This window comes from Aphelocoma coerulescens, chromosome 5 (genome assembly GCF_041296385.1).
Source record: "Aphelocoma coerulescens isolate FSJ_1873_10779 chromosome 5, UR_Acoe_1.0, whole genome shotgun sequence".
Lineage (NCBI taxonomy): Eukaryota > Metazoa > Chordata > Aves > Passeriformes > Corvidae > Aphelocoma > Aphelocoma coerulescens.
The window spans coordinates 44,697,071-44,720,028 of record NC_091019.1 but is presented as its reverse complement, the minus strand read 5'-3'; the positions used below and the strand labels follow the sequence as shown (position 1 = coordinate 44,720,028).

The following is a 22,958-nucleotide window of genomic DNA, read 5'->3' as shown; positions in this document are numbered from 1 at the left end:
TGAGATAACACTGACCATTTCACTGCTGAATTCTTGCCAACTTACTGCCCCTATGAATTCTACAAGATGAACATGAGCAAAGATGGCTGCTGCTGAATCCAAAGTGCCCACTGAAAACACAGAAATCTGTACCAGCTAGGGAAAAAAAAAAAAAAATAAAAATCTTTCTTGCTAGCTTTGGTCCAGGTCTTAGAGATTTAGTGACCTGCAGAGCCCAAGTAATTCTTGGAGAAGAAATCCACTGTCTTTTTCAAAAAACAAGTGGCATAGCAGTTGCAAATTCCAGTGCCAGAAGCCTCTACTAACCTCCATCTACTGTCCTCACAACTAGGGATTATGCAGCTATTTGCTAACAGGTACTTAAAAGCTAGTTTGTGTTCTGAATCAACAAGCTTCATTCTGTTAAACACCTGATTTTTTACCTTTATTATACAACCAAGAATGCTTTTTCAAGAGCAGTTCTAGTATGGTCTTGGCTTCAGCTGACTCATAGTTTCACTGGATAATGAGGAATCACTTTCATGGTTGTGGTCCTTAGGTTACATTACTAAAATTGTGATAAAAACTATATATGGTAATCTTCAGTAACTCTACTACAAAACACGTAATCACACTTAGTGCCTTTACAGCATGAGGTGAAGGGGTGACAATCCTGCCCGATGGACTGAGTGAGAAGCTGAGAACTGAGATAGAGCACTGAGACAGGACTGGGATTAAAGAAGGAGAGAACAGATTTGGCATAACTTCATTGATATAGAGGGCAACAAAGGCAGGTCTGCAGCAAATGTGGCAGAGGTTGACAGTCATGTCACAGTAGTTAGAAGTAAGGCCACACACAACTTGGAATATTTCACCTCTTTTGCAGCCCTGCAGGCTTCTTTGTCTGAGGTGCAGCAACAGGCTAGGCCACCATTTGAGTGAAAATGGTGCCAATGCTTACAGAAAGTGACAAAAAAAAAAATCTCAAAATGCACAGCAGCGCAGATTTCTAAAATAACATTTTAACATATCCAGAACTGTCCCCTGTCTCTTTATTATAAACCTAAGACCTCCTTTGCCTTTTGGCAAGTACTCTACTAATTTGTCACCTCATCTCATGCAAAGAAAAGGAATTAACAAAAGAAGGGATAACTTCTTTTGAGATACATTTAGTTAAGTCAGTATTGGGAGAGTGGGAATTAAAGGGATAGATGATTTGCCTAAAAGAATAGCCTGAATCCTACAAATTGCAAGCATCAAACCAAAATTTTCTAACAACCTTCAGCAGCAGATTTACCACAGAGCCATACAAAAACTGTGAGGACTGCACTTCAGAGACAGATGTTTGAACTGGAGCCAAGTGCAAGCCAGATAAGAGACCCATTTACAGAACATTTCCATCCTTGCTGAATTTTGCAACTGATAGACGAGAATCTTAATGGAACAAAACAGGAAGCTTTCCTTCAGTCAGCCAGCACTGAGCACAGGCTAACACCCATCAGATGACCCTCTATGAATTGCTTGCTCCAATGTAACAATCAAGCAGCAAAAAAGCATTTACAATACAAGATAGCCATCTCCACATATCATAACCTTGATATTCCTTTTGGAATTCTCTCATTAAACTCAAGTTCACAGACCAACTAATCCAGCACTGCCTCAATAATTTTTTTTTTCATTTCCAGATTTACATAAAACTCTTAACTCCCAGTATTTCGGCCATTTGATAAAAGCAGCCAAGAAGATAAAATAACTCAACAGGGAATCTTAAGGCATCTTTCTGACTCTTGTTCTGAGGATAAAAACAAAGCAACTGAAGTAGTGAAAGACTAAATGACTCATAAAAGGTTTGAAGATGGAATCTTCTATCAATTATGACTGGAAAATTCTGAAGTATTTTCAGATTGCTGCTCAAAACAGAAACTTTAACTAAAAGCATTAAACTATGCACACAATGCTAGATGAGGCACAGCCCTGGAAGTCATTCAAAATGGAGCTTTGGGCAGTAGTGGTGGGGTGTGCAGCTATGTCTGTGAGCCCATGCAGAAGTGCAAACAGAGCTGAAAAAGGAACGGAAGCTCTAGGACAGCCTGCATTCTGCTGCTCTCCCAAGCCATGTAGGAGGGGAAGGCAGTTCACACCTGTTGGATAGGTTCTTTATTTGGATTAGGTAATAGCTTGCCTGGATGAAGTCCAAAAGCAGAAACACCACCACTTCTCTCAATAACATTAAACCCCTGAGGCAAACATTGTGCTGGAACAGAAACAGGCCAGGAATTCATTTCTCACATTCCTCTTCTTTAGGCAGGATGAAAAGTAGTGACTGGTGAAATAAGAACAATTTTGCTTGAGCTTTCCAAATCCCATTACAATCTTCCTGTTGAAGATTTGGGGAAGGATGAGCACTCATATCACATGCCTTCTGCACTGTGTTTCTCCCTCTCCTCGCTTCCCTCTATTTTCCAGTATCATTCAGGCACCAGTGATAAGAACAGTATTTTAATGTATGCAGTGCTTTCCAGACCTAAACTCATGTCTTGGAGAAGCTCTGCTTCATTATTCTGTTTTAAAAGATAAAAATGAATGCTTAGGCAAAGGAATCAATATTATCTACTGGAGTGGAAAGGAAGAACTCAGATCTCCAGCAGTCCTGGGCTTGTATTCTAGCCTGGTTACTGCAGCAAGTTTGCCTTGTTCCTAGTTTCCAAGATTCAGACTCCTGCAAGTAAATCTTGCTGTTCTTTGAACCACAGGAAGAATGGTTTTACTGCAAAATCAGTCCTCTGCCCTGATTCCCATGAGTGTATAAGCCATAAATATAAATTCCAATGTCCAAAATTAATATAGAGTATAAAGAAGACATCTGGAAAAGAAACTCTGATAAATACTGCTCTTTGGACAATCTAAACTTGATATTCAAAGAAAAAGCATGAAGATGAGGACTTAGTGGAGATTTTTGCAGCATCAGGTCAAAGTTTGCATTCTGCATATGTTTCAATGCCAGCAAACCTAAACTTACAGATGCAGGGACGGGAAATGATCAAAGAGAAACAGACATTTCCCTCTCATCCACTATGTTCATCTATGCCCTTATTTCACCATGAACCTGACAGCTCTGTGAATACAGCTATTTTCATAGGGCTAGTTTCTAAACCTGAGAAGAACCATTACTAAGCTGTTAGAATCATGGAATTGCTCATGCTGGAAAAGATCCTCCATTTAAGATCCTCAAGTCCAACTGTTAAGCTTAACACTACCAAGTGTGCCATTAAACCATGTCCCTAAGTATCACACCTACACATTTTAAAAACTCTTAGGTGACTCCACCATGTCCCTAGGTGGCCTGTTCCAAGGCTTGACAACCCTTTTGGTGAATAAATTATTCCTAATATCTAGTCTAAACTTCCCCTGATGGAACTTGAGGCCATTTCCTCTTGTCCTATCATTTGTTATTTGCAAGAAGAGACCAACACATACTACAACCTCCTTGCAGGGAGTTGTACAGAGCAATAGTGTAACCCCCCACTCCCCAAGACTCCTCTTCTCCAGGCTAAACAACCTCAGCTTCTCCAGCTGCTTCACGTAAAACTTGTGCTCCAGACCCTTCACCAGCGATGTTGCCCTTCTCTAGACATGCTCCTGCATCTGAGCAAGAAGCCAAACACAAATTACAAATGAGCTCCTGAGTGCATTGCATTCTTCTTCAAAAAGCTAGAGCAGCAATTTTAACTTACCTGACTGCTGAAGAGACAGATCTTTTGTCATCTCTATGAGTATCTGACTTAACAGGCCACAGAGGCCCTCTTTTGTTGAGTGGTGACCAGTAGCTCTGTGGGGCAGCTGCATTCCCCTTGCTTATAGCTCCACTTGCCAAGTCCAGGTTTGTTAACTGAAGAGGCAAAAAAAAAAAAAAAGAAACAAAACAAAAACAAACCCAAACAAACTATCAGAAACAATTAAATGCCAAGAAAAGAGAAAAATGTATCACTAAGTAAATGGGATAGAGTATGTACTAAGAGAAGTGAAACTGTTTGAAAATGGAAAACTTTCAAATGCAAAAACACTGTGCTAGTTGCATAAAGCAGTGAGAGATGACACCAAGATCCATCATGCCTGAGATGAATTCAGAGACCAGCATGAAAATTACAACCCTGCCATTCATAGAAGAACAGAGAAGGAAAAGGACAAAGATGGGGCAAAAATCCCAAAGTAAGAAAGTTCCTCCCATGTGAAAAATGCACTCCACATGCATTGATCAAAAGCTAGAAGCTCGTATTACACTGAGCAGAGACCAGAGTATCTCTCCAGTTGTTGTGAGCTGTGTCAGTAAGCCAACCCTATGCACCTGTCCTGTCTCTACCCCTCTCTACACAAACATCCAAGCACAACCCAAAAACATATGTACCTTGGATATAAAATTCAAACCAAAACCCAACCACATATTAAAGAAACTTCTCACACAACCACTTACAAAGCACTGTGTGTTCACACAAGTAAACACAGAAAAGTTATGTTAGGTGTATGTTTGCAATATCAAGCTCTAAAATCTATGAGTTTTTAAGCATGTAACATGTATTTCATTGTTTCCTTCCATAAGCATTCTTCCTGCATTGCTTATACTCTTGAAAGATCAAACCGTGCAAGGAGGCCCTATCTGCTGATGTACTGAAAAAATACATAATGCAACGGATCTATTACAGAAGTATAACAGCTTACATTTTGAAAAAAAAAAAAGTAATAAAATAATACAAAGGTTGAAAAGCCAACTTTGCAAAGGCCTCCCAGTCAAGCCCTGATATACAGCTACCTTAAATTACACGATCACGTGCTACTTTTTAGGAGCAGCAAAAACATCAGGTTCTGCACAAAGATTAGGATCATATGGCAAACAAGTCTTACCTGTATTGTCCCTCCTCACTTCTATGGCATTTGGAAGGCATATAGCCAATGAGACACAGGACACAGAAAGAAGAGTCTAAGAACTAGCCTTGCATCTGCTCCACATCTCAAAGGTGGTGCTTATTAAGCCACTTAAAGTGTGACTTAAGCATAGCTTAACAACGCTCTTTTAACGGAATTTGTGCACAATTACTCAAACAAGTACATACCATCTTCATTGCAATACACTACACTCATTCTTAAAATGGGCTTGTTCAGGACTACAGACAGTCCTCTCGCTAAACTCTGGATCATGAACATTGTCATTGACAACAAAGTAAGTTGTCCCTCCTGTGGTTTAATAGTACAAGGCACCTAAGCATTTTTTAAGTTCAGAATTCCTACTTCAAGGCCTGGACAGGATTAAATTATAGTGGTTATACCCTAGGCTTCTGCCCACTTCTCCAAAAGGAGCCACTTTCATCTCACCCCTTCTCAGCTCTATCCTTTCCCATTCTTGCTCCTCATCTGTGTGTCATTATTCTCACACAGTCAGTCTCAGCTTCTGCATTTCAGGTGTCATTCTCCTTGTTTTCCTCAGTATAGTTTCATTCCTACAGACTTCCAGCACTAGCTTTCCCACTACTTCTGGCCCCTGACTCACACCATTTCAGGTCTGGAACCTTCCCTAGGAGTAGTTACTTGATCGGTCTTTCCACATTTCCGTTCTTGGTTTCTCACATGTCCTATATCCTAGTAGTTCTGGTTTTATTCCCCTCCCCTGACCTCTCCTTTTGCCACCCTCTTTGTTCATCCAGTCCTTGAATGAGGGCTGCTCACTGGACCACATTTACCACACTACCACTCCATCCATTTCTGTTCTTCCATCTGAATGGTTCTCAGTGTCCTCTCCTAAATTATGTCCAGATACAAATTTCACAGGCTCCATATCCTAGCTGTTCTCCACACCCTGGCAGAATTCCTACTCATTCTGCAGTCAAGTCAGACAGGTCCTCAACTCAGCATGGACCAGGTTACTGAAAACACAGGAGAACAGAAGCTCAAACCAAAGTACACTAGAGGTGCAAATACAGAGAAATTCAGTTTAGTATCCTCAGTGTGGAGGGAACCTTCAGGAAGCTGAGAGGTCTAGCAGGTCTTGCTGAGTATATTTCACCTGAAGCTTTTCAAACAGTTAATCTGCAATCAAGCTTGGACAAAACTCTAAATTCCAAATTGCTATTTCAAAGCATGGGAGATGAAGAGATGTAAAAGAAAAGTTCTGTAGATATTAAAATGCACAAAATATTTTTTTAATCCAGCCTTGGTTTTGGCTGGAATACTTCACCTTGCCTGAAGTGTTCTGAGAACTGAACAGTAAGCACAGAAAACATTAATTCAAATGAATAAAGTTTCAGAACATTATAAGCAATTTAAGACAAGATCTTACAGTGGGACATTATCAGGCAAGCTTAGTAATGGGTAGTGTTATCCACCTTATATGGAAAACAGTATTAGGTGTCATTTTGGAGCCTCTACTTCATCCCTTAATGTTGCTGTGTTCTGGAGAATTTAATTAAATTTTAAAGAATCTTCATTGCAGTAACAGAAAGCTTCAAATTCGATTTAGTTCTAATTGTGCCAGGCACTATACAAATACCTAACAATGACAGTTGCTGGTCACAAAGAATTTATTGTCTGAAAAGAAGCAAGAATGGTAAATGATGCAAACACAGAAAGCAGCATGGTAAATAAAATAGGTTATATACAATTCTTAGCTTGTCAGCAACAGTGATCACAACTTTGCTAACACATCCAATGTGTGAAATGAAGATGACGTCATCCAATTTTCTCTCCTCATCATCTTGATGCCGAGAACCGTTTAGTCTGACGAATTACCACCTCAGTCCTGCTCTATTACTGTGACATGCTTTCCTTGTTAATACTGTGTCATTGTTTATTTGAAAGCTGTCTTTTTAAGCAAAGCAGGTGAGCAAACAGCTTAGCATGGGTAATAGGGACATTTCACACATTCCAGATAGACAGGTGTTTAAACTACAGCAGGATTAAAAACAGGCAAAGGATTCAGAAAGAGAGAGAGAACACCAGCAAGAATATAAGGTTTAGCTGCAGCCAGCCCACCCAGATGGGTGTTACTGCTTGTTACTGTGCCATGCTTTGAGACATTTCAGCTGCTATAATTAGCTGTCCAGGATGTTGTGTTGGAGGATTACTGAGGCACTCCCAACACATCTGTGCTCAGCAGTGGCTTCATTTTCTAGTCTTCCTGTGCACCTGACGGAACTGCATTCTTCCCTTTACAGAGGCAAACACTTAGCAGCAAATCAGTTGGTACTTAGGTGTAGAAAGTAATGTAGAGCACCAGGACCAAAATATCCATATAGAAGAGCTTATAGCTTCAGAAATAGTAGTAATGGAGTAGAAACAAACAAAAAAAATCTCTCCAAAACAAAGAAAGGCTAGTGGGGCTCAACAGAGAAGTTGGTTATTGGTGTGGATCTACAAGAATTAAATTAGTTTTCAAACTGAGTTGCACTAAGGTGGGTTCAAATTCTCCTGCTTGGTAAGATTCCCGATTTTCATTAGCAGTGATGGAGTTCAGAGTATTTTTCCTGACAATGACAGTATGACAGGAGACCTGTGTGGGCTGCACTGCACACTTCAAACATCCCAATTTTCACATTGTCACATCTCTATGTTCTCTGTGGAGCCTGTAAAAGGCAAGACAATACACAGCTAGTATCTCTCATAACAGAAGGATTCACAAAGTTCTGCTCCAATTTTTAAACTGATTGGGACAGCAAAGATATCAGACACTGAAACAAACATGCTGACAGGAGAATGCCATGGTATAGTAAATCCCCAAAAGCTCTCATGGAAGCAAAAGAACCCACTTGATGTACTTCTACTTATAATATAACATGAAGAAATGGGAGGAGGGGAGAAGAACACGTGGGTTGTCACAGCCGTATCAATAGAGATCTGTATTAGAAAAAGTACATATATGTACTGTTATATTTACTTCAATATAATGCTAATAAGACAAAACATAAATTATTGCATAATGCTGAAATACTTTTTAACATTTATTTTTAAATGTTACAAGGTAAGTTTATGACTGCAATACACTTAAATATGACACATACACTTAAAAGACTTGATCTCCGTGGTCACGCTTTATTCAGCAAAATTTATTTCTGAAGAAATTTAAGACTGAAAGCAAGGCCACAACACAGAACGATACTCCGAAGTGCTGAACATAGGAGTTGAGGGGTTTGTTTTTGTTAATCTGCTTTAAAAATTCAATATGAAATATGAACTCTTGAAGTACAGATAGGAATAAAAACCTCTAGGATAGAATTTGCTACCAGTTAATAGTATCCTACAGACAAAGATCCACTGTATAGTACTAAGAAATCACAAGCAAGAGTCAGACAAAGAGCTTAATGTCTTTCACTTTTCTGATCTACATTATACTAGTCCTTCAAGAGTTCCCATTGCCATATTCAATAATCTTTTTTCTATAATAAAGTATTTTCTTTTTGATCTTCTCTAATGGTTCAAATAAGCTAAAGCCATGAATAACAACAATCAGAAAAAGAAAATAATAATATCCAGTATTGCAGATCAGCCTCCATGGACTCAGGAAAAGCCACCTGAATGCTTCTCTTGCTAGTTTGTAGGAGTCAACCAGGGTGAACAGGGACACATCACCACTAGAAGTTATTACTCTGCCCCTCTTGGCAGGCAGTGAAAAAGTGACTTAAATTTTCATTACCAACATCCTGAACAGCAAATCCAAAATTTCACTGGTCAACGTGCTACAACAAGCAATACGCTACAAATTGCCCACTTGATCCTCTCCAGCTGGCAGTTTTAACACTTTTCTGGCAGAAGCCAGTCAGATCCTGTTGCCTAAAAAGTGGTGAAGATTGCAGATACACATAGTCTAAAGATAATTTCTCTTACTTGGAGCCATACTGCATCCTTCCCAGTTCACACATCTCACATTTCCATTTGGATCTTTCTGACTGATGAGGAGGAAAAGGGGTCCAGAGCTCAAGCTATTATTTCATATGTCAAGCCTGAGATATGCCAAAAGAATGCAGTAACCATAGGCCTACTTTGTCTCTTCCAAAAAAACCTTCAAAATGATAAAATTTTCACAGAAACAGGAGACAAAGTTTTCAGCACAATGTACCCTATCAACAGATTACAAAGGCATATATGAATAAACTGTTTCCTGAGAAACCTTTTTGCTTAAAGAAGGATTGGACAAGAATCATGATAAGATACACGTAAGATCACTACTCCTCTGCCTTAGGATCAAACCAGAATCCTTAAGTTTTGATGTGTCAGACAGGACAAGATGACACTGTATCGTAAGCTCAAAGAGGGAACCATTCCACTTGAAAACTGAAAAGGTGCAAAATGTCTCATCTGTAGTGTGCTCTCCTTTGCCTTTCGATCTGTTTTTACCCATATGTTCTGTATATGCATATGTAAGCACATGTAAACATATGTATCCATATGTTTATCCAGTTTGAATCCTTCAAGACCCTTCAGTCAATCCCTAATTCTCCATTTTATTACTTATTGTTCATCCAGCAGTGCCATCTTTATCCAATAGCTTGCAAATGAAACGTGCTTTTTCTTTCATTACCTGGCTTCCACAGTCACTGTATTTTCACTTGCCAAGCCTACCTCAAACACAGATACCCCTGAGGCTTTCAAGATCCATGAAATCTTTAACAGAAGGGAAGAGCTAAGAATTTGCCATGTGGAGAGAAAAAAATTTGCTGTATTCTTTCAGTTATTTTTCTTCCTTCAGCCTTCGGAGATGACTGACTAGATGCTACAACAATATAAATACTCACTGTTAACCTGTTCTCTCCCTAGTGCATGTTGCATTTTCCTGGCTTTACCACAGAGCTCCCAGGTACATCTGCCATCTAGCACAGGCTAGCATGACTTGGTCTAAGGCAGCTTGCAAGTCTGCCAGTACTACTGGAAACAGTCCAGCTGCTCTGCCTTCCTTAATGCATCAAGATACTGGAATCCAAAAGGCTACCCCAGTATGGGGGAGAAAAAAAAAGAAAAGAAAAAAATCACACCATCTTAACCTGCCTCTTAAGAGGCAAAGGAAACCCCAAATCACAAATAAGACACGCACATACAACCACTGTCTGAAGAGCGTAACAAAACGTACCACTACAAATTCCATGAGGAAATCATGCAACACAAATAGATTTTTCTAGAACCACCTTTCTGTTACCCAGGCCATCTTGCTGACTGAACCCCATACTAAAGCACCTTCATTTTATGTACAGATTTGAATTTGCAATAACAACTGGCCAGGAGGGAAGAACTGGGGCTAACAGGCTGGGAAGTGTGAAATCTGTGTGTGTACCAAGGCTGATCTGGCCAAAGGCCTGTGACATTCCTTCTTTGCTTTCTGAGCTTACCAGCTTACAGGATATACATATGCATACAGAGCACAAGTGTTCCAGTCTCCAGAAAACGTTCCAGACAAAGACCTGCCAAAGACATTCCTGGGAAACCTGACAAACTTGCAAATTCCTTTGTAGTGTCTCCAGCATATGCATCCATTTAACAAGGAAAAAAGAAAACCCAAGTTAGTGCTGCTGCTGTGGATGGTTGAACTCCCCCCTCTTCCCTCTCCTGAAAAAGTCAGGCTTTCATTTAGACACTCTCTGCCTCAAAACTTCCAGTGGGAGTGATTTTTACAAGGCACAATCCTGCCAAAAGTTTGATGATCAGGGTGTAATCTTTCCCATAACATGAGACCTAGCTGCTCAGACTGGCCTGTTTAGTGACTATCTGCAGATGTTGCTGCATCATAACAAAACCCTCTGCTTCTATTCCCTGTGGAGCCTCAGAGCAGAAAGAGTTCAACATGAGCACTGCAGAAGCTACATTGATATTTTCACTTCCTACAACCTCTGCTGAGACCAACTGGTTATATTACTACGGCTGCTGCTACAAATCAGTAGTAATAAAAGTAATTCCAGCTCCTGTGTGAACAGCTTGAGTGAGAAGATTCAGCAGTCCAGAGGTGTGTGAAAGAAGAAAGAAAAATGCCCCTCAGAGTCGATTGCCTGCTTCTTGCTCCTCTTACTAATTACAGTAAGATGCCTTTTTTCTTTACACTTCCCTTTCTCTCCATCAGTGGAGGGGTAAAAACCAAAGAAACGGTTACATAAAGAAAATAAAACTGACTAAGACTCAGATAAAGTGGGTTGAGTCAAAGCAAGGGATCATCACTGAAAAAAACCAAAACTCCTCAGTGCAGAAAATAGCCTCACCAAATTTCTGTATTCGCTGTACCCTAAATTTAATGCTCTTGTTGTGCCAGGAAAGAGCTGATGCCCACTGGGACCTGTACAGTGCGTTTTGGCAGACTGGTAGTTTGCTCTGTTGAGGGCAAGGCAGGCGAGGGTACCACACTGTGTAACTAAGACAGGTAAACGAGGAGTGGTGTGGCTTCCGACACTGTTGTAGCTGATGTTAAGATGAAGCTCACTATTTTGGGATTCCCGTAGCACACACAGGGTCCCTCTGGAACACTGTAAAATGCTCTGTTTAATTCTTACTCACTTCCTCTCCCTGGTGCTAAGGTTTCGTAAACTCATCTGCTTCTTGCTCATTTCCACCTTCTGTCTAAATGAAAAATGTAGAGTAAGACAAGTGCCCCATCCTCCAGTGGATCTCCAATGTCAGTATGTTTGCAGGAATCCTGGCTGCTGGATCTTGGGCACTGACTGGCTGCATAGCAGAGAAGGAGGCAGCTCTGTATAGCCCTTGCCTGGGTGGTCTGATGTTATCCCTGTGATTAAACTCCCTGGCTGCAAAAATTGGAGCTATTCCTGATGATAGCTGGGACCTGAAATCTCACACTCTCCCACACACAGAGTCAGAGCTTTCACCAGGTTTCCCCTCCTTCTCTTCCTCCTCCTCTTGGTCAAGCTGGCCAATTCAACACATTCTTCAGTTCCCTAGCATTAATAACTATGAAGTACTACAGCCTGCTAGATATCAACTGCAGCCCCCCCTCACCAGACAGTGATAGGGACCTCACACAGATACAACACTGCACAAAAATTTTTACCTTACAGTGTACTTCAGAGAGAAGAAGCATGCTATTCACAAAGAAAAACACTCATATGCATCCAGGATCTAGCCACCTGGCTCTGGATGTACACCCATGCTGTGTATTTTAATGTCCCCCCTACAGAAAGGCCTGCAATGCAAACACATGGAAAAATTTTATTCTAAACACACATGAAATAAAGACTTTAGGATTGAAGCCTGGTATGGAACAGAACAGAAGGAAAAGTAGTTTGGATTATTTTGGTCAGTCTTCATCCATCTGTCCATCGGGAAAGACCAATGGCTTACAGCAGGTACAGGCAGAAAACCCCTCTTAGTTCAGCTGTCCAGAAGTCACAAAGTAGCCAGTAAGATCTCTATGTCACAAATCAAAGCAAGAAAGAAAATTAAGTCCCTCTGCAATGAAATGGGCTTACTGAACTGTATCTTCAGGCATCATTCCACAACTCACCACCAATATACCTGCCTTGTTTCCCCAACAGTACTGTTGCCATTTTAAACTCATGTGAGGCAGTGGGCAAACTGAACAAGAAAACTTCAGGAAATTGAAAAACTGTATTGTTAACATGCACCGTTAACCGCTACACTACACACACTGACAAAGACATCATCACTTTGTAAAAATAATTAGCAATCATCTGATTGACATAACTAGGGAAATCACCAATTTCGGATACTGAGTTCCTCATAAGTGTCTCAGTAGACCACTTACTGTAATGAAAATATTTAGCTTGACTACAGTAAAGCAATGTAACGAAGAAAATCTTATAAATATGGAAGCAGCAGCATAGCACATGTTCTTCACTGTAAAAGGTCAGTTCAGATCAACGGCCCAGCAAACTCACTATCCTGTCTGACATATTTCAGAAAATGGAAGAAATTTTAGTTTCCATGCATATAACTGAAACATCTTATTGATAAGGAAAATGAATTTGTTATTCCTGTATGGTAAAACCTAGAGATCTATCGTTTGCAAAATGCTCACTATTCTCTCTGAGGAAACTATGGCCTATTAATTTTTCAGCCTTAATGGTATCCCATTTCAGGGAGTTTCAGAAGGTAAATATAATCTGTGACAATAACTATTCACTTTTATTATAATTTTTTACTCCAGTATCTTCCTGCTAAACTGAATATCCTCTCATTATTATGAGAAACATGAATCAAGTAAACTTTATTTACACCTTGTCTTTCACTGCTCTATGTAATTCCTTCACACTTATCTCCTCCCTAAAAAAATTTAATGTTTTCCTCACTAAAACTGCATTTGCAGTCATTCATCTGTGAACCCCAGTTATTCTTCCTAAATTCACTTTAGGGATGTCACCCAGAAGTAAAAACAGTTTTGAGGAAGGTTATGTAATTGATGCTTACACTAATACATATATGTCCTATGCTGTTCCTTAAACACACTACTAATTTTTCTTTGCTGACTTTACTGCTTAACTTGGGACAGGTATCTTCACTGAGCTTTCAATGAAATAACATCCTTTTTTTTTCTTCCCTAAAGAAATAAGCTTTAGATTAATCATTCAAGAGGTTAAAATTATTGCTTATCATATAGTCAGTTATTTGTAAACACTGAACTTCATCTGCCAGTGTCTTACCCAATTAATGCAGCTCTTAAATTTATATTTATTTTACTCATAATAATCCAAAAAAGAATACAAACATAATGACAAATTACCAGGAAGTAGGATCGAGTTTAAGTTTACAGCACACACCTAACTTTGCTGTAACTGAACATGGGACTCTTGCAGCCCACATTATACTGAAGGTAACAAGAAATTACCTTATGTGGTAAATATGAGCTGCACAAACATGGATGAACACTATAGACTAGTTAATCTACTGTAAATTCACACCCTATACTACCTTGCAATAACTTTCATTCTTTAAGTAATAAAATGCCTTATTAACGTCCTTAATCTCCTCCTTTCAAACACTTAATTTTACACTGGATCATGTACATTCTGCACTGTGCATCTTCAGTTATCCACTTGCTATATAGCAAATTGACTAGTTATTTTTTGTTTGCTTTTTGTCCTTTTTTATCTGTAATAAAACTTTGTTTCTCATCCTACAAAGACCTGTCCATCTTAACAACAGTTGCTGAAAACTTGTCAAAAACTTTTCTGAAAGTTGGAATATGAACAAGTTACACTGGATGCTATTTTTCTCAGTTCAAAGAACTTTAACAGATAAGACATAATATATTACACATTTTCTTACGGCCATTTGAGATCAGATACCTCCTTATTATCCTACTCAGCCACTGACTTACCAGGTTAATGCTGGACCCTCAAAGATCCATCTAATATAGGGATCTCTGTTGCTTTCTCCCAGACATATTGGTAGTTAACTAGAGGCACACCTTTCTATTTTTGGATGCTGCGGAGTACTATAGTTAGATTGCACATGCTGCAAAGATCAGGCAGGGTCTGAAATATATGGTATGGATAGAGGTACCTAATTCCCACTGTTGTCATGATCTCAAAATGAGCTCTATTACTAGATCCTATTTAATCACAAAAATATCATAAATCTGTGGTTGTAAATTAAGAGAATGGAATAAAATTCCTCAGAAGTAAAAACTAACATTCATTGTTAACAGCTATACTTAACAATAAATTTTCTATCTAGAAACTTTGATGTATGCATTCTTTTCTAATGCTGAATGTTTATCATAAAATCATAGAATCTTTTGGGTTGGAAGGGACCGTAAAGATCACCTAGTTCCAACCCCTACCTGCATGCCCAGGTTCCTGTATGCCAACCTTCCACTAAATGAGGTTGCTCAGAGCCCCATCCAACCCAGCTGTGAACACTTCCAGGGATGGAGCAGCCACATTTTCTCTGGGCAACCTCTTCCAGTATCTCACAAACCTCACAGTAAAGAATGTGTTTCTAATATCCAATCTAAACCTAGTTGTCAGTTCAGTGCCATTACCCCTTGTCTTGTCACTACATGTCCTTGTAAAAAGCCACTCTCCACTTTTCCTGTAGACCCGGTACTGAAAGGCCACAATAAGGTCACCTCAAAGCCTTCTCTTCTCCAGGCTGAACAAACCCAACTCTCTCAGTCTGTCTTCACAGAAGGGGTGCTTCAGCCCTCTGATCATCTTGGTGTCCCTCCCCTGGACTCACTCCAACAGGTCGATGTCCCTCTTGTGCTGGGGACCCCAGAGCTGTACACAGCGCTCCAGGTGAGGTCTCACCAGAGCAGAACAGAGGAACCCCCTCCCTCACCCTGCTGCCCACACTGCTTCGGATGCAGCCCAGGATACAATTGGCTCTCTGGGCTGTGAGTGCACATGGCTGGCTCATGTCCAGCCTCTCATCCACCAGCACCCCCAAGTCCTTCTCAGCAGGACTGCTCTCAATCTGTTCATCCCCAACCTGTGTTGCTACTGGGAGCTGGGGAGCTGTCCTGACCCAGGTGCAGCACCTTGTACTTGGCCTTGTTAAACCTCATGAGATTCCCATGGGCCCACTTCTCAAGCTCGTCCATGTCCCTCTGGACAGCATCCTGCCTGATGCCACTGTGCCCCAATGAAAACACTGAATAGCAGTGGTCCTGACTCAGATCAAATCCTTCATAACATAACTAGAGACTGACAGACTCAAGCGTGTCCTTCAGGCAACATGGTTCCTGGTCCTACCATTAAAGACGGTTACAGAAATTAACCAAAAAGCTGCTTCTTTTTCAGTCAAAGACAGAATAATACTGCTCCTCTTTGCTCTCTATTCATCTCTCATTCATTCCTGCAACTGTGCAGTAAGGCATTGTACAGTGATGCAAAAGAATTAAGTAATTATTCTTAAGTGGTCTAGATGAATACTTCTATTGTAGATCACTGTGAAGGCACCACTGTTTTCTCCAGGTTGCAAGAATGAAGATGGCCTGATGAAATTTTATACAATATAATGGAAAATGTTTTTCAAAAACACAAATTAATGAAAGGCAAAATGTTCTCTCACATTTTGTGAGACAGTCTGTGAGGACTGAAAACTGAGTACAATGGAACAAATCTGCAGATTAGTAAAGCTTTACCTTCCTACCTCTCCATCTCTCATATACTAAGAATTGTATGTCCTATGAGTATCAGTGTGAAGTTCCTATCTGATGTTTCAGAAGTGAGTGGAGAGGACTGACAAGACAGAAAGCTGAAGTAATCACAAAAGTCTTGTCTTCTTAAGAGGACAGATTTTAAACATCTTTTTCAAAGTTCATCAGATACTTACACTTAAAAATTTCCCTTTGAACATTAGTATTTTAGCAGTAAATAATAAAATAGTATCAATAATATCAACAAAATTATATGTTAAAAAAACCCCTCAATAATAAACTAATTTAATACAGAGGCTAGAAAACAAGAGAGTAAAAGAGGAAACATGAAACAGGTGCTTTGGGCATGGGCAGAAAACAGTGAAGAACAGCAGGGATTGGGAGAGGGACAGAGGTGGACTCCCAACCAGAATGACAACATCATTCCAAGTACAGCTGCTGAGGCTACATTCCTGGGAACTCCAGAGACCCACAGTACTATATGGATACCAGAAGCAATTCTCACAAAAATGGGAATCGAAAATAAGCTTCTCTGCTGCTTTTGGAAGGAGGTATGTATTCAGAGCACCCCAGCCTCCAAGACACAGCTTGGCACAACACAGGGAACCAACGCACAAAGACATTCATCTCTCACATACAAGTTCCTGCCCTTGGGAAAAAAAAAAACAAACAAAAAAACCCCACAAAAATACAGTCCACAGCAATACCAGCATTTTCAAAACTCATTCTTTCATATACCCCCTCCAAATCAGTGGTCCTAATCTTATCATGAAACATAATTAAATCCATATATCAAGTCCTTTTCATACCAGCCAGGTACTTTCCAACAAGGTAGACTAACTCCAAGTTTCTGGAGTGGCTTTAAACAATTGTACTATTTTTATTATTAGGTAAGTAATGTTCTCATCTTCATGCCAATTTATTTAAGAATGCTTTTTGAAAAAATACTATCATATTTCAAGTGGTTTAAACAGAGTAGTGAAAAGGAGGAAAATAACAATTCAGTCTCCTGTCTAGAAATGTAGAGGAAAGTAGTGCCCTGTTTAGTTAAGTGACCCTGATACAAGCCCTTTCTCTACTCTTCTCTCAGTTTTCAATCCCTTAATTCTCCTGTCCCAAAGCCACCAGAGTTTCATAACCCAGAATCCTCAAACACTCCCATCTCAAGCCTTTCCCCCTTTCATCTCATACCAATAGTCTTCGACTTCCCAATTCTCCCCAGGTGTTTACTAAATCCTCTCCCATATATTTCTCTGTCTCATCCACCTCTGCCTTCCCTCTCCTCATTCAGACCAAATCCAGGTCTGTCCAAATCTATAACCACAAAGCAAGTAGCTTCAACAATACCTCTTCTGCAAATAACCTTCCAAACTGCCAGCCTACTCTGCAGTTCCTGCCCTTCTATTTATTCAATGCCCCAGCTTCAAATCCACATCTATGCCTGGCAGTTCAAACACAGATATCCTGGTTCCAGGTCCCACAACAAAAAGCCCAAGCCTTGCTGCCATACTACTTTGCTTTTATTGTATGTTGATACCTCTTACTGCCCTTATTGTCATGGCAGCCCTGTCTTCTCACAAAACCCCTGGGTCCTTCTTGCAAGACAAGCTTTAAAATGCAGGCTGGATCAAAAAAATAATCAGAATGACTCTAATGACTGACAAAAGAGTAGAATGTGTCCATGTGAAAAAAAAAAAAAAAAGCAAAAAAAAAAGCATAAGCAGTAACTGCATGCTTTAGTTCCGATACATTGGGCTTTGCAGCTACATCCAAACCTTCCAAAACATCACTGTTTCAAGTGTGCTTAAAATAATGGTCTCGGCTTAGAAATTGCTATGTGCCCTAAATTCACTACAGAAGAGTCAGATTGCCTTAAAAACTGTTCTCACCTAAATCCAAATCTTCATACTAAGCAAGTTTCAGATTCAGATTTCATCTCTCCAAAGGCATTATTTAAAAAACATGCCCAGAAAAAAAAAATCAAAGTAGAGAGCAGATGTCTAGAAGTGAAAGGACACAGGCTCAGGAAGGAAACTCACTGTCAGATAGAACTCCAGCTCTAAACTTTTTATTGACTCATGAGTTCCTTTCTACATGGATCTTTTTCATGATGACAGAAGATGACAAAGACACAACCCAACCCACGTTTCTGTATTTCACTACTGAAGCAAAGCCTGTGCAAACACTGCATAGTTGAATACAAAATATCACAGAGTCAGAAAATCTGCAGTGTCTGCTAGGAGCTGAGGTGTCTTTTGTTTGCTTGTTGCAAAGAAGGGAATCAGAACCATCATTCTCCTACTATGCAATTCCCACCTCTTCTGTGGGAAAGTATCTTGGAAGAACCCAGAAGCAAAAAGCAATGCAGACACATTTACTACAGCCAACACATTTCCAGGCCACCCATGCACTTCATAGCCACTTTCAAACTTGAGTACACCTACACAGATTGACTGACTGGTGACTAAACAGGTTTCAGCTGCCATCAGAGTATGCTCCTTTGTCACCCAACACAGCTACTCTCATGAAGCTGCACTGCCCTTCCCACGCAGATCTTAGTGAATTCCTCTCTGAATTCCCCCTCCTATGCTTCCTAATTTATCTAGGAGTAACTAGCCATGGTAGGAATTCAGGAGTTTAAAAATCATTTAATAGCTACACAAATGACTGCAAGAAGACACACTGGGTTCTCTAGACAGACCTAAGAAACCACAGGAGTTGAAGCAAAATGGGTAATGTATGATTTTAGGGAAAAAGTCTATTAACTTATTTTTCAAAGTTCTTTTCTGGAAAGACTGAAATGAAATAGATACATTTCAATTTTTTTCCCAAGTATTTGTTTAGATACTAACTTTTATCCAAGGAGGCAGTTTCCACCACATATTTAGCTTTCAACGAATCAGCCTTTCCTAAATGAAAATGTTTCACTATCAAACTTTTTGAACAGTTTTACTGACAATGTTTAACTCAAAACCAGATGAGAACCAGACTGACAGCTCTGAGTATTACTGGACAAGCAAACAAGAACAAATTGCCTAAACAGGATCTGGCCTTATGCAAGACCAGGCCTCAGCAGCACTAGAATAGTCAGTGCTCACATTTTCTCCTGAGTCCATCAACAAGAAGGGACTTTGCTTTGGTGATATATCCTTTAAAAATAACCTATCTGCAAAGAAAAATCTATTCAGCTTCCTAAAGTTATAGATGTACCCCACATTTTGAAATAAATATATCACCGATTGCGTAACCAGATATTCAAAATCCAAACATATAACAATAAAATTGAAAGAAGCAGAGCGAAGCAAATACCACCAGCTGTTGCAACTATTACAAATGCCTCAGAAAACTTAGCAAAACATAACCATTAAAACAGTGATTCCAAAGTAAAAGAATCAAAGCAAAGCCATTCAAATCATTTGTCTCCAGCAAGTAAAGAGAAAAAATTATTGTCCAAGACAAAGTGCCTATACTGGAAAATCTCCAGTTGGCAGCTTAATTAACTGAGAAGCGTTCAACTTGAACACCTTTGATGAGCACACCTATAGCATATTATAAAGCAAAAAAATTGTTTATGTGTAGCCATTTAGGGCATAATTCAACAAGAAATATGAAACTGAGTGGAATTCTACCACAACTCAATGTACGTTTCATATATATCACCATGTTTGACAAAAGGATTATCATTCCCCATGCAAGTAAGGACTTCATTGTGTCTTTACAATGTTATTGGAATACAGAATTTACATCAGAACCCATTCTGCAAACATTCATGCTCAGCACTGTGATGACACACTGGAGGAATGAAGCAGCAAATTGCATGGAAGCACAAATCTGAGAAGACCTGGGTTTATTGTCTAGTGAGACAAAGCATGGATTCCACTTTTTTTTTGAAGATATTTTCTAATCCTCTGCTTTTTCTCCTATAAAATGACTTCAAGACATTCTTGTCACCTCACAGAAAATCAAAATTTTGGTGACTGTAAACACTTAAAAACAACAGGACAGAAACTAGTTTTCATGAGATTTACTCCTTACAGCATTATCTCGGCCCAGCCCAGTGCTGACACAGAAGCTTGTAACAAACTTCTCCCTTGCACAGGGACCCTACTTTAGTGCTTACATACCTGCTGTGTGAGCAGACTGACGTGGCTTGCTGGGGAATACTGGCAAGCTGCTTGCTCTTCCACCGACTGCTGCAGTTCTGCTGCTACCACACTGGGGCCATGACGTTTGCCCTGGGAAGAAGTATGTTCTGCATCTTTGTGCATCCTGGCTGGGCCCACGCACTGCCCACTCAAGCTACGATGGCACAGACCTACCAAACAAACATTTCAATGTGCTTAATGAGCGGTATGTCAGACTCTCAGCCTGCTGGTCACAGACACAAAAAGCAGGTAAGATGCCAAGAAGAATACAGAATACACCAATTCTGCATGGGTATTGCCCATATGAACAATTAGCAACTCCAAACCCACATTCTCTTTATTACAATGTATCTAATGGCACCCAATTCCAGAGACATTGGCAGTTGTTACCCAAGTTAAATCTGTAATGTTTTTTCTTAAAAACAAACTGATCTCTTTAAGTAAGCTACTCATTTGAGAAGTAAGATGTATTTTAATGCTAGAGGGGTTGTCAAAAAATATATATAGCAACCCTAGTAAACATGTGCTGACCCTGACACATAACCTAGAACAAATACATACCATCATTCAAAATACAAAAAAATAAGTATTATCAGGACCACAGCTGTTAGCCTGTGTGTAGTTCCCAAAAGTTTCCTAATAGATTACAGTCTGCATGCAAATGCCTACAGTTTCTTCTACCCTTCAGATTCTTTACACTCTAAAGCTGCATTGCTCAACTGTGTTCTACCACAGCACAATAGATGAGAGGTCTCTAAACCTTGTTTTTAGGATACCCTTGGACATAGCAGTGCTGAAACATCCTAGAGAATGAAATACTGTAATGATTCACTCAGATCCATCTTTTCTGGAGGTCTTGACACACTAAGTATTCAACACTTATGAAGTTTCATTACAAGATTTCTATGCTTGATAGACAACCAAAGAACTAAGAACAGCACACAGACTGAGACAGGACTTCTGCTAATGAATACAACATTAAACCCACTAAAGATAGATGAGATCAGTAACATAATGAAGAAAATATAAAATACTTAATTTCATAGCTCTTTTTGAACAAGTTCAAAGGCTGAGTTCAAAACACAAGGCTGAAGGGAGACCTTATCACTGTAACTTACCAGAAAAGAGGTTTTTGTGAGGCAGGGGTTGGCCTCTTCTCCCAAATAACAAACAACGGGACAAGAGGAAATGGCCTCAAGCTGCACCAGGGCAGTTTTAGATTGAATATTAGGAAAAATTTCTTCACCAAAAGAGTTGTCAAGCACTGGAACAGGCTGTCCAGAAAGTGGTTGAGTCACCATCCATGAAGATATTTAAAAGACATATAAATGCGGCTCTTAGGGACCTAATTTACTGCTGGACTTGATGATCTGAAAGGTCTTTTCAAACCCAAATGATTCTATGATTGCCTGTTCATCTGGTCAATAAAAGGGCATCTGACTAACAAGGGCTGCATCCTGCACTCCCGCTTTCTGTGAGAAATTTAGCACCATCCAACAAGATGCAATTCTAGAAATGTAAAATTTCTACCTACTCCACAACAGAAATTACACAATCTCTGTACTGAACTAACAGTTGTTATGAATCCCAGAACACTCACCAACTTTTCCAGAGGATGGTCGGGACAATCTTTGGCTATAGATCTGAGCAGCTCTCTGAAAAGATGAGATTGGTCCAAGGGTGTAGCTACCCGAACGAAAACGATGTAACCCTGCAAGGCTACAAGTCTCAGTGGACACTGGGTTTGTGAGGACAGAAGAGCTGTCAGGAGCTGTGCTCTGCAAAGAGGGTAGTGGGGGTGGGGACTGAATCAGTCTGGGACCAGCAGGAGGAGCTGGCAATGAAGGATGACCAGCCACCTTTGAATTTTCAGAGGCTGCAGGCTGAGATGGCATCCAAGAACTGGTACTTCTCTGGAACGTGGCACCAGGCGCAGAGGAAGGAGCACTAGGAGGGCTGCACCGACGTAATTTCCCTTCAGCATTTACGGAGAAGGTGAGTCCTTCTGGAACTACACAAAGACAATGAACATACTGTGTGAGGAAAAAGATGCTTTTTAGGTCCTTTGATAATATCAACACACCAAATGCCTGTATTCAGACACACTGAAGCCAAAATGACCTCATCTACCAGCAGAGACAAGAAGAGGCTCTACATGATAAATACGCTCTTTCAAAGCCTGCCATATGTAGACCTTACCCCCCACCCCAAGGGAGGGGCAGCTAACTCTTTCCTACTGCCTACTCTACAGCATCTTCTCTCGTGTTTAAAAGTAAAAATTGGGCATTTGGATCTCTCAATTTGAACCTAAAGGTTCCAACCTTTGTTTAAAACAGTATTAAAAGCAGTATATGCATTCAATTTTTTTTTATTGATGATTATTTAAGTCAGTTCACTTACAGCTTGATTTAGCTTCTTTGGGTTTACAGCCTTTTAGTGCTCCTTCTGCAGGCAACTCTGCAACTGAACCTTTGGGATGATCACCTTTTATTTTTTTCATCACCTCAGGATGCTCTATAACAAAATCAAGGAGTTAAGAAGTCAAACATTGCAAATTGTGGTATCACTAGAACAAAACTGCAGAATTTACCCTTGCCATAATTGACTTTCTTGCTAATATTTCCTGTAGACCACGCAACTTCATTGATGACAATTGTGCTCTCATGTACAGTAGCATCGACTACTGGATATATAGGGCTGGCACGCTCTTCCTTCCATGGAATGCCTAATTAAGC

General features: G+C 40.0%; 1 protein-coding gene across 5 annotated transcripts in view; it reads right to left on the bottom strand.

Annotated features, from left to right (window-relative positions):
- The window catches only part of TTLL5 (tubulin tyrosine ligase like 5), a 133,623-nt gene that overhangs the window by 53,713 nt on the left and 56,952 nt on the right, over window positions 1-22,958 (bottom strand). For 4 of the 5 annotated variants that reach the window (XM_069017919.1, XM_069017920.1, XM_069017921.1 and 1 more), the window contains 4 exons: window positions 22,624-22,737; window positions 21,824-22,234; window positions 20,203-20,393; window positions 3,714-3,868 (listed from right to left, as the gene is read on the bottom strand). In XM_069017919.1, the coding sequence (XP_068874020.1) occupies window positions 3,714-3,868; window positions 20,203-20,393; window positions 21,824-22,234; window positions 22,624-22,737 (871 nt within the window). The remainder of the gene's footprint in view (window positions 1-3,713; window positions 3,869-20,202; window positions 20,394-21,823; window positions 22,235-22,623; window positions 22,738-22,958) is intronic. The other variant, XM_069017924.1, reaches the window with a different exon arrangement.